The 12,522-nt window shown below is 30.8% G+C and overlaps 2 protein-coding genes across 2 annotated transcripts in view; both read right to left on the reverse strand.

The window, feature by feature from the left end:
- Window positions 1–12,522, reverse strand: part of LOC142230930 (uncharacterized) — a 71,377-nt gene that overhangs the window by 9,490 nt on the left and 49,365 nt on the right. The gene's annotated exons all lie outside the window — the stretch shown is intronic.
- LOC142230262 (uncharacterized) lies at window positions 1,643–4,717 on the reverse strand. Its single transcript, XM_075300914.1, has 5 exons — window positions 4,629–4,717; window positions 2,444–2,578; window positions 2,165–2,334; window positions 1,949–2,102; window positions 1,643–1,874 (listed from the first exon to the last, which is right to left on the reverse strand). The coding sequence occupies exons 2-5, from the start codon at window positions 2,562–2,564 to the stop codon at window positions 1,741–1,743; spliced, it is 579 nt and encodes a 192-aa protein (XP_075157029.1). The 5' UTR covers window positions 2,565–2,578; window positions 4,629–4,717; the 3' UTR covers window positions 1,643–1,740.

The raw sequence follows: 12,522 nt of genomic DNA on the forward strand, positions 1-12,522 counted from the left end.
CGTTTCATCGTTCATAAACTGGTGTGCCTTTACGAATATTATTCTAAGAGTAAATTGTCAGCAGATGCGATGAACTAATGCATAGTACAGAGATCTTTATCGCCATAGTGGAATGTGATTAATGTAAAGATGATGTTACTTGAGTTTTGTTGTGTATCAGGGATGGAAAATACAATTTTTAAGAAAGTACAAAAAAGGTATTTTTTGAGCGGAAAGGTACTTTTTACTAAATTTCACTGGAAAATTATTGTCAAGAGACTAAATTTTAAAGAAAATAAAATTTTGACAAAATTTTCTATATAAATAAAATTTTGCAAAAATTTTCTATAGAAATAAAATTTTGCAAAAATTTTTTATAGAAATAAAATTTTGCAAAAAAAATCTGTAGATAAAAAATGTTGCAAATTTTTTCTATAGAAATAAAATTTTGCAAAAATTTCCTATAGAAATAAAATTTGTACAAAATTTTCAATTGAAATAAAATTTTGACAAAATTTTCTATAAAAATAAAATTTTGCAAAAATTCTATATAGAAATAAAATTTTGACAACATTTTCTACCGAAATAAAAAATCGATAATATAGAATCGCATTCTTTTTTCGACTAAAACATTCTTGAAGTTCAATAAAATCCTGTTTTTGACTATGTCTTTTACAAAATCGAGATTTTCTTCCCACATGAACATGTCTGTTTTGCAATATTTGTAAAAGACTATTAGCAAATAAGATTGATAAAGACTTTCTCAAAATATTAAAATATTTTGTCAAAGCTATTGTACCATAAATCTGATATCGACTCAAAAATGTCTACACAAAAGGTACTAAATCATTCGCGGGGGTACTACGGTACTGACCGGGGTGAAAAAGTATTGAAAAAAGTACTATAGTACTGCATTTTCCATCCCTGTTGTGTATACATTAGCGTGGGGTTGTTTTTATTTTTGTTCATTTAGTGGTTTGAGTGTGTGTGTGTTTGTTATTCGCGGATGGTTTATTTGGCTGGATGAGGTGTTGTTTTCAATAAAGGCACATGTGTTTTTGTTGTTGTAGGAATGTTTTGGCTTTGCTTGGTTTTGTTTAGCATGCTTCAGTTGTATAGTTGGCGTTGGTGTGGGCTGTTGCATCTTTTAAGCATGTGTGCAACAAGGAAATACCCAGTGGTGTGAGGGATCAACGAAAAGCCTGTATATTCGCTAGCCCTTTAGGCACTACCCCTGGTCCTACACAATACCTTTTACATGCATTTGGGTGGCGAATTTAACATGGGCTTGTCCTAGGAAGGGGTCTATCGATCCCACATCGTTTACGGGGGACCACCTACGGCGGCACCTACTCCGTTCAGCTCATAGTGGTACCGCACATTGGTGCCCAAGGCACCTGTCTATTGTAGGCACCACATGTGATGGTAGCTCTTAGTAGATACCACAGGGGTATCGCCATTTAGCCATCGTATTAACAGTTTTCTTTTACCGCCCATTTATAAAATTATATTTTCATTGTTTAGTTTATATATACATTTATATTTTTTGTTTATATATTTAGTTAAAAGATTAAAATAATACAAAATTAATTCAAATTAAAGTAAAGTAGTAAAGTAAAAAATATATATAAAAAACAACAAAAAAACTATGTATACATAACAAAACAAAAATTCAATCCAGTATATTATAGAAAGAAAAATTAAAAAAAGAAAACAAAACCTAAAATAAAATCTTATGCTAATCAAATATTTACGAATATATTATTTAGGGCATTGTGGCAAATTTTTATTTATTTTTGAAATCGAAATACTTTTAAAGTGACGCTTCTTTTGCAGCTGTATTGCTTTCCGCAATTCCTCTTCCGGCTTTCCAGATCCACTACACTGAATAGAATCTACAAATTTGTGAGTTAATTAGTATAGAAATAACTTTAAAAATTACCAAATAATTATAAAAATATTCAGTTACCTATTAATACACTGTAAAAATTACATAAACCTTTGAGAGATTTTTTCCCTTGCACTCCATCGACGTTGTAATCGTACGTTATCTGCGGCATTAAAATACTTCTCAAATTTTTCTTGATACCATTTGGTTCAATAAGTCCTTTCAAGGTTTGAATCTATTAAAATTATAAATATTATATTATATACAGTATTTTTAAATTTACCGGAAGATACTAACATATTCTTGTCTATTTTCTGCCAATATTGATTCGTTAACTTCCCGTAGCTTTTCTTCTGTATTTATCGGGAACATTCTTTTTAAGGCATCCACGTCGTTTTCTCTGGAGTGTATGGCCTTTAATATTGAACTTTGCTTGGCAATCTCTTCGGCCAGGAATTTCACTTGTTCTGCAATAAATTTGTAAAAATATTAATTTTTATTATAGTTGTACAAAGAAAAATTTGAAAAGAAGTACTTAAAAAATTAGTTGGTCATTATTTTTTTATTTATACTTACCTTGTAATAAAGCATCTCGTTTTTGAAGATCTTCTCTCAGCTTTTTTATTTGTTCTTTTAATTCGCCACAATTGCAATTTTGGCGTTTTATTTTGCGAGGGGGGCTTCTGTTATCAGACATTTTTGATCTTTTTACTAGGATTAACGAAAAATAGACGATTTTTTTAGTTTTACAAATATCTGAATGATTTTTAAATTTGGTTTTTGATTATTAAATTATTATTTTTAAATAAGCGGTTGTGAAAATTATAATGCACTATGTAATAAAGGCAGTATTACTAGTTTTTCATTATACGGAATAGCAATTCCCTTACAATCCAACTCTTCTAATGGGAACGTTTCGAGTTCACATTTCGATTCGACATCGGTTAAATTGATAGATTCACAGGGTTCTACAAAAAAGTTTGTCAAGTTATTAAATTTTCGTCCAACAAAAGTTTTGTCCCGTTGATTAAAAGATACAACTTCTACTGGTATACTATTGTGTAAGTAACACAAGTTGTTAGGGCTTGAAGTACTTAAAGTACATCCCCGAAAGCTGTATGTAATTATTCCATTCCTTTTTTCTGAGAAACCTACTAATTTTTCAGATACAACAAAATTTTTTTCTGATTGTTGCCTATATATTTGTTCAAGTATCTTGACAGGACTTTTTATACATTTTTTTATACTTTGTAATTCATTTTCAAACCCATATGCAGAATTTGATATGGGATCACCGAGATGTGAAACAGTATCTTTCACATGTAGCAAATTGTGTACATTGTATGAAACACTATTTTCCCCAAACATTGCTGAAAAATTTAAAACAAAAAGATCTAATAAAGCTTGAGCATTTTCTAAATTACTATCGCGTTGTTTGGGACAGCAAATGAATCTATATGCGCAGTGTAGTAAAAGAAATTCATAGTATATATCTTCATTTACGTCCCCTTTTAAAGCAACAATTCCGGTATAGAGTAAAAATTGTCGGTACTCCGTAGCCTTCCAGTTCTTTATTTCGTCCAAAGCTCTTGGTTTCCTAGCAAATTCAAAAGGAATAAAGGATCTAAAGCTGTGAATTTTTTCAGACACATTTTTTTCAAAATTTAGTTTTTGTTGACAAGATACTTTATTTTGTAACAATCGAAGTAAAAATTTACGCGTCACACCCAAATCTATGAGATACATGCAATCGAGGGGAAGTTGTTTTATCATGCCAAGCCCAAGCTTTTCCAATGGAGATTTTCTTTGCAAATATTTCGGTATGTGATGCCGTGCATATTTTCTTTCATCGAAATCTTCGTCATTTATTAAATCCCTAGAAACAGATTCATATGTGAGGACCCCATTAATTTTTTTTTGCAATTTGTGTGCACTTGGAGCACCCATGGCTTGAAGTGTGTCCAGGTATACAACTTATGTATGCTTTAGCAGGTGCGTCGCAAATAACGCTTTTAATTTCAAAGTAAACTCGTTGTCCATCTATTTCCAAACCGGCTTTGTTAACACTTTGCATTTCTAAAATAAAATCACTTAGAAAATCTTCACAAGTTGAAGGTTTACTTTTGCCCAAGAAAACCACTATTGGAAAAATCGGTTTGGACTCCACATTATTTAATCTGATAAGAATTGGCCAAAGCTGAGTTCGAGAACTTCGAAACAGTGGTAATCCGTCTATATTAATGTCCAAAGCGAGTTTGTTTGGCAGTCCCACGATTTTGGATATTTTACTTAAAGTTCTAGCAAACCCCAGGTGCATATATGATCCACCACATATAGTTTTTATATTTGGTCTTTTATCTTCTTTAAAATCGTAAAATTTATCAACACAAATATTTTCCTCTTTAAGAACTTTTAATAAACCTTCTGCACATCGTCGTGAAGGTCTATGCTGCACAAACCACGTCCTTAATTTTTCAGTTAATGTTCTTTTTGTTTTATTATTTCTTTCACATAAAATTTCTTTATTTTTGTCATTTTCATTATTAAAACAAAAATCATTTTCATTGAAAACCCGCACTTCATTATTTTTTCCAATTTGGTTAAATATATTCAAAAATTTCACTACGTCACTATTTTCACCATTTTCAGTATTTTTTGTTTCAATTTTTTTATTGGGCTGTCCAATTTTATTAAATTTTTTCAAAAATTCCTCCCGATCCGCTTTGATTAATCGTCTTAAATTTCGCTTCCTCATTATTACCTTTTTTGTCACAGCAAAATCCAAACCAACAATGAAAGTTTGTGCGCTGTGTTATATTTGAATTCGATTATTGAAGTAACAAAAGAAAAAATATAAGATACATACAGAGCAGAAAAAAATATACACACGCCTACTACGATAAATTTAAAAATAATAAACATAGTGGTACCCTTGATTGGTGGTCATATTCTATTGCATAATTCTTGCCTACTTTTATTCGATATGAGTACTGTAAAAATCATTACAATCTAAGCGTTTTAGGGTGTTGATTTTTAAAGTTGATATGCCCGTAGGGGTCATTTACTTTGGATTTACCCTTATATCTTAAATCTAAACATTCAATATTCAATATAAAAATGTTTTTTCTTTACTTTAAGGAAAATTCGCCTTACTTCAAAGACCTACTGCTTTGACTGAAGGACGCAAATTTCCAAGATTTGTGTCCTAAATTTAAAAAGCCTAGATTTAAAGTTAGAAAGCTCCCTAAAATTGTTTTTGTTTCAAAGAAGCAACATACTTACCTTCCATTAACAATTAAATTCTAATTACAATTTCAACGCAATAAAAAAGGGAAAATCCTCGACTATTCTTCTAAACAACATAAAATTAACTAAAATGTCTGAAAATGTTTATTTACCTGTGGTTACTATGGTAACACAATATTCTGTTCAATAAATTTAGATATCAGTCAGCACGTTTACCAGGGTCCACCTACGGTACCACCTACCCTTTTTATCTCCTAGTGGTACCCTTAATTGGTGGCCATAGCGGCCGTCCATTGTAGACGACATGTGGGTAACCCCATTTCGTTATCGCATTATGCGTCGTAAACACTACTTTTATTTGAATGATTTTTATATAACATTCCAAAAAGTCGCCCTACTTATCCCAGATTCGAAGGCGGTACTTACTGAGCCATAAAATAAGAAATTAAAAATGTGGTGGATGTCAGATATAAAATGCAAAACTAACTGGAGAGTATACGAACCAAATCCAGGGCTAAATATGATGATTTTGCTTCCACCGGTTTATACCAAGATTCCTGAACCGATATTTTTGCAACAAAATGTTATATACCAATCATATGGTAGAAGTCTCAAAAATAAAATCGGAACGTTCGGCCAACGTTTGATCTGATAAAGCCTTAAGAATTTTACTTAACATGAAATACAAAACTCGAATGAACGTGTCTGCATTATGATTCATTGAAATGCCTATGCTCAATTTTGTATATATTTTTTGATGATTCGTTGACAAAGAGGTAGGGAAATGCCACTCTAAAAGGGTTTTCTTTTAAATTCCGCCGCGTTATACCCCCGAATAAGGGATACCACATCCTCCTATAAATGGTATATACAAGACAATTGACAATTTCGTAACTCATTCGCGGTAGAACCATATCCCAACTATTCATACAAAAGAGAGAAATTGCAAAGCCAGCCTTAGGAAATGACGGTCCACATTGCGGTAGGGAATAAGCTCACGAAAGGTGGTGAGGAGTTATTACGAGGTCGAAGTTTGTCGTAGAAAAAAATGGTTTTATGCAGTACTATGAGGTAGCAATTTAGCTGCCGAATTAGGGATACCACCCGCTCCTGTAAGAAGTATCTACCAGTGACTATGAAAGGAGGTAGGGAACACTGAGCATACCACTTCACCCGTCAAAAGTATGAATGGTGGCAAATAGGGGACCACTTCGTCACTCTTTTTCGGCAATGGAATATTTTTATACCACTGGGTATAAAGGCATGGAATATTTTGTATTTTTGAGACATATATTAGTGTTTGTGTGCAACAAGGAAATATAAAGGCATGGAATATTTTGTATTTTTGAGACATATATTAGTGTTTGTGTGCAACAAGGAAATATAAAGGCATGGAATATTTTGTATTTTTGAGACATATATTAGTGTTTGTTTATTAAACCTTTTAAATGAAAGTTATTAATATTTTAAGGGTAGTTTTGAAAAAAGTTATTAAGAATATTTAGGAAAATATGTTGAAATTGAAAGTGTATTGAAATTTTTATTATTCAATGTAAAAAACTTAATATTCAATTCCAGATGAATATGGAAAATTTGTGTTATATCTCAGCGTACAATTTAGTCATAAATTGGTAAGTATTTTTTTAATATGGCTTTCTTTTAAAAATAATACTTTTTATGTATATTATTATTTGTTAATTAATTTTTTGGATACCAGTTTAATGTTTTTCTTTGTTGTAAAAGCAATATTTAATTTCAGAGCAACCCCAGATGGATTCGAACAAATTTAAAAAATAGAGAATTGGTAAGTTTACAAATTGGCTTTCTTTCAACTAGAATATTTACATTTTTATCATCAAAATTACAGGTTTTTAATACCTTATTTTAGTATTTCTTTAATAAATTTTTTTTAAAACCAATGTAATATTTTTAATGTAAAAACATATATTTAATTTCAGAATAACCCCTTAAAAATTTGGACAAATTTTTAGTACTCCTTTGCCTGTAATTTAATAGTGAATTGGCAAGGATTCTTTAACTTTCTTTTAACCCTGGACAGTCATCCTTATTTTTTGTACATTAACGTCATCCTTCGTCATTTTGACTACGGCTCATTTCAAGACGCTATAATTTTCATCGTGAGCGAAAAAGTGAACCAAACTTGAATTTATTTTCTTATTCAATTTGGTTTTCAGTAGTATAAAACAAAAATTAATAAAACGGTCGAATTAGTATAACTTAAATTTACCATTTCTCAATAGACTAAAATTTTAAATCGAAAATGAAATTACGTGTCGTCATTTTGACGAATGATGACTGTCTAGGGTTATCAAGAATATTTGGTTTTTTATGCATATTATTATTTTTTTTATAAGATTTTTTCAAAAACTATTTAATGTAAAAAAAATATTTAATTTCAGCGTAACCCAAATAAATTTGGACAACTTTTTATATTTCCCCTCAGCATACAATTTAATAGAGAATTGGTAAGTTTTATATTAAAACTTTGGCTTTCTTTCAACTAGAATATTTATTTTATTATATCCTTCACATCGTTAACAACACAGTTTTATGAGTTTATATAGAATACTTCATTATTTCTCTAATTGTTTCAGGTACAAATTTTATGAGATACGTTTTCCAAAGAAAAGTTGAATTCCTTACACCATTTGATAAAATGCCCCCAAATATGGTAAGTTACAAGCTAAAATGAAGAATTAAAAATTATATTTTATTACATAATGTTAATTTTTAACAATTTTCATTATTGTTTCCATTTTTTCCAGCAAGATATGTGAAAAAATTACCTACGATGAATACAAAAAGGATAAGTCAAAATGTCCAAATAGCGAGTTCAAATGAACTACTCTCTGTTCCACGTGGTCATAATTTTTATTCACAAAAACATTGTATTAAGAACTTTCATCATAAGTTTTTATAATAAAGTACTTTTGCTTAAAGAAAGTTTAATTTTAATGTATGAAAATTTTCATAATAGTAAAACGGTTTGTTGTTCCTTTAATTATTTAATTTCTCTGTACTGTGGAACGATTGATTTAAAAATAGTTTAGTCGTCGACATTTTAAAGAGACTGTTAACCAATTTTTATTATCGGGTTTCCCACAAAATAAGCAAGTAAACCAAAAAAATACTGACCTTCTAACTTGGTAGCGGTATATAAATCTTATGGTGTTGTAAAAATGAACTAAACTACAATGTTATAGATGAACTAAAATGTAAGAAAATTATAAACTAGACAAGTTGAAAAAAATCTTAAGGGCTAAATCATTGTCAATATTACTACAGTTTAGTTCATTTTGCAATGGAAAAGGGTTCACTGTTTTTTCAGTGTATGAGCTATAGTCAGATTGACACAAAGCACCCATAGACATGTACCCTTTAATTTTCTTAAAGATGCAACTGCGGTTTACCTCCCAGACCTATATGTTACCCCACAAATGCTTATGATTACTAAGTCTGTAATGGTGGTTTAGGGTATGATATAGTCGGCCCCGCCCGACTTTCTACTTTACTTACTAGTTTTGTTTTGCAACAGACGTAGAGAAGAGGATTTGTTATATTTGTAATGTGTGTGTGTATGTTTTTGTTTATGTTTGCAACAACCTCCATCGAAATCAGTCCGTGGTATACCTACGAATATTCTTACTCAGATCTAGTGTTACCTAATTTCGCTTTTTTCCCCTTTATTGTAAAAATCCATTTTCGAACAGCGTTTTTAAGAAATGTTCGTTCTCAAAAAAAGTAGATAACATGCAATAATACAAATCAAGTCATTATTTTTCAATGTGAGAAAAAAATTAAAATAAATGTATATGCGCACATTTTTCAACCAAAATTGAAACTATCCATAATTTTAATTAAATTTTCGAGAACTAATATCAGAAATAAGAGAATGCTAGGATATAGTACAATAGTAAAGCAAATATGAATGTCCTTACACTGAAAAAAAAAACAGAATTTTTCTTAATTATTAAAGTCACGTTGACCATACCTCAAAAATTTTATCTCTCATGTTATGATACACATTTTTAAGTAAAATCACTTAATTATAAGGACATTACAACTTCATTCAAAAGTTTATCAAAAGTTTGGACAAGGAAAAAACTTTATTTCAGAGAAATGCATCTTCCATGTTAAGCAAAATTTGCATTCTTATTCTAAGGACATGAAATCTTTGACTTCACGACAGTATTTTTTATACCCTCCACCATAGGATGGGGGTATATTAACTTTGTCATTCCGTTTGTAACACATCGAAATATTGCTCTAAGACCCCATAAAGTATATATATTCTGGGTCGTGGTGAAATTCTGAGTCGATCTAAGCATGTCCGTCCGTCCGTCCGTCTGTCCGTCCGTCTGTCCGTCCGTCCGTCTGTCCGTCTGTCCGGCTGTCCGTCCGTCTGTGGAAATCACGCTAACTTCCGAACGAAACAAGCTATCGACTTGAAACTTGGCACAAGTAGTTGTTATTGATGTAGGTCGGATGGTATTGAAAATGGGCCATATCGGACCACGTTTACGTATAGCCCCCATATAAACCGATCCCCAAATTTGGCTTGGGGAGCCTCCCGGAGCAGCAAAATTCATCCGATCCGGTTGAAATTTGGTAAGTGGTCTTAGCATACGGTCTCTAACAACCATGCAAAAATTGGTCCATATCGGTCCATAATTATATATAGCCCCCATATAAACCGATCCCCAGATTTGACCTCCGGAGCCTCTTGGAGGGGCAAAATTCATCCGATCCGATTGAAATTTGGTACCTGATGTTAGTATATGGTCTCTAACAACCATGCAAAAATTGGGCCATATCGGTCCATAATTATATATAGCCCCCATATAAACCGATCCCCAGATTTGACCTCCGGAGCCTCTTGGAAGAGCAAAAGTCATCCGATATGGTTGAAATTTGGTACATTTTGTCAATATATGGCCTCTAACAGCCATGTAAAAATTGGTCCATATCGGTATTTAGTTATATATAGCCGATTACTTATTACACAAAAATTGGTCCATATCGCCAAAAATAATCTACCAAAACTTTATTTCCATAGAAAATTTTGTCAAATTTTATTACTATAGAAAGTTTTGTCAAAATTTCATTTCTATAGAACGTTTTGTCAAAAGTTTATTTCTATACAAATGTTTGTCAAAATTTTATTTCCATAGGAAATTTTGTCAAAATTTTATTTCTATAGAAAATTTTGTAATCTACCAAAACTTTATTTCCATAGAAAATTTTGTCAAATTTTATTACTATAGAAAGTTTTGTTAAAATTTCATTTCTATAGAAAGTTTTGTCAAAAGTTTATTTCTATAGAAATGTTTGTCAAAATTTTATTTCTATAGAAAATTTTGTAAATAATTTATTTCTGTCAACATTTTATTTCTATACAAAATTTTGTCAAAATTTTATTTCTATACAAAATTTTGTCAACATTTTATTTCTATAGAAATTTTTGTCAAAATTGTATTGCTATAGAAAATTTTGTCAACATTTTACTTCCATAGAAAATTTTGTCAACATTTTATTTCTATAGAAAATTTTGTCAAGTTTTTATTTCTATAGAAAATGTTGTCAAATTTTTATTTCTATAGAAAATTTTGTCAAAATTTTATTTCTATAGAAAATTTTGTCAAGGTTTCATTTCTATAGAAAGTTTTGTCAAAATTTTATTTCTATAAAAAATTTTGTCAAACTAGATTATATACGTATTTAATCGGCTTTTTTTGTTTAATATATACCCCGTATGGGCTAACTTACAATTTAGAAGACAGTGTTACAAAGTTTTACGATACCTTGCCATCGGCAAGTGTTATCGCAACCCAAGTAATTCGATTGTGGATGACAGCCTTTAGTAGAAGTTCCTACGCAATCCATGGTGGAGGGTACATAAGATTCGGCCTGGCCGAACTTACGGCCGTATATACTTGTTTCAGTGTAGAAAACTAAAAAATTAAATATAAATAAGATCGTTTAATTGCATTTGTTTGACGGTCATTACAAACATCTTTGTAGTAATACGGGATGAAATCGATCGAAAGTACTGTTGTTACTTTTACAACACATACTACACTGAAAAAAATATTGTCGTGAGGTCAAAGATTTCATGTCTTTAAAATACGAATACAAATTTTGCTTAGCATAGAAGACGCATTTCTCTAAAATAAAGTTATTTTCCTTGTCCAAAAGTCGATAAACTTTTCAATGAAGTCATATTGTCCTTATAATTAAGTGATTTGACTTAAAAATGGGTATCTTAACATGAAAGAAAAAATGTATAGGCTAAGGTCAACTTGACTTTAATAATTCAGAAAAATTCTTTAAATTTAATGAAATTGTCTTTAAATTTGTTGTCTTTTTGCATCTTGACTACAAAGCAAAAAATCGTTCAAATATAGGACATGTTTTTCAAAACTTTATTTTAAAGAAGTTTTTTACTTCAAACATAGCATAATTTCTACTGGAAGTCGAGTCCTAATTTGGAAAATAAAGTTGCCGTTAACTCGTTTTTAAAGGACTTTGATAGCATATGAAGAAAAAAAGCTGAGAAAGCGAAAAATTAAAATTTGCTTCCTAGAAGCAAGTACACAAAACCTAAATTTAAAAGAGAATTGTGTCTTAAAAGTATCCTTACTTGTATTCTCCGCTTCTTTGGCTCGGAATCAATACCAAATTTTTTAAAGTAAAGACAAAATCTTTGGAACCGAGTATGCTTTTTTTCAGTGTAGAGATATATTTTGACATTTGCCGTTTTTGAAAACAATTACTAAAAAACACGTTGTGTTTTCCTCAATGTTCGTACGTACAAAAATACATATCGTAAATTTTAAACGTTTACTCACACTACGCTAAGTACTAGCTATATTTGAAATTACCTACACAGTGTAATTTCAAAGTTACACATTTCATTCAAGTAATCTTTTATTCCAAATGAAAACCGCTCCGCTCCGGATTTTAGAAATGCCGCTCCCGCTCCGGCAAAAAAGGGCTTGCTCCGCTCCGCTCCGGATCCCTGATTTTGACTCTATAGATTTTGTAGAAGTCTGTCAAATTCTTCCAGATCGAGTGATATTTAAATGTATGTATTTGGGATAAACCTTTATATAGCCCCCAACACATTTGACGGATGTGATATGGTATCGAACATGTGGATTTACAAAGTGGAGCAGGGTATAATATAGTCGGCACCGCCCGACTTTAGACTTTCCTTACTTGTTTTAACTTAAAGAAGGGGTCACTTTTTTCTGGGTGTAGTTTTTGTATTTTTCTCAAATTGTTTTGTATAGCTGACACAAGCAGAATTATTCAAATTAGTTTTGCTAAGCAATTTCAGTTTATAAAGACTGCAAATAATATTTCCAACGGTTTTTATAACTACATTG

The sequence above is a fragment of the Haematobia irritans genome, chromosome 3 (genome assembly GCF_050003625.1).
Source record: "Haematobia irritans isolate KBUSLIRL chromosome 3, ASM5000362v1, whole genome shotgun sequence".
Lineage (NCBI taxonomy): Eukaryota > Metazoa > Arthropoda > Insecta > Diptera > Muscidae > Haematobia > Haematobia irritans.

Excerpts from the sequence above, each read along its gene's own strand:
- LOC142230262 (XM_075300914.1), bottom strand. The coding sequence starts at position 2,564 with ATGTCTGATAACAGAAGCCCCCCTCGCAAAATAAAACGCCAAAATTGC. Across the intron at positions 2,335-2,443 it reads ACGAGATGCTTTATTACAAG|AACAAGTGAAATTCCTGGCC; the intron begins GTAAGTATAAAT and ends AATTTATTGCAG. Across the intron at positions 2,103-2,164 it reads CAGAAAATAGACAAGAATAT|ATTCAAACCTTGAAAGGACT; the intron begins GTTAGTATCTTC and ends TAATTTTAATAG.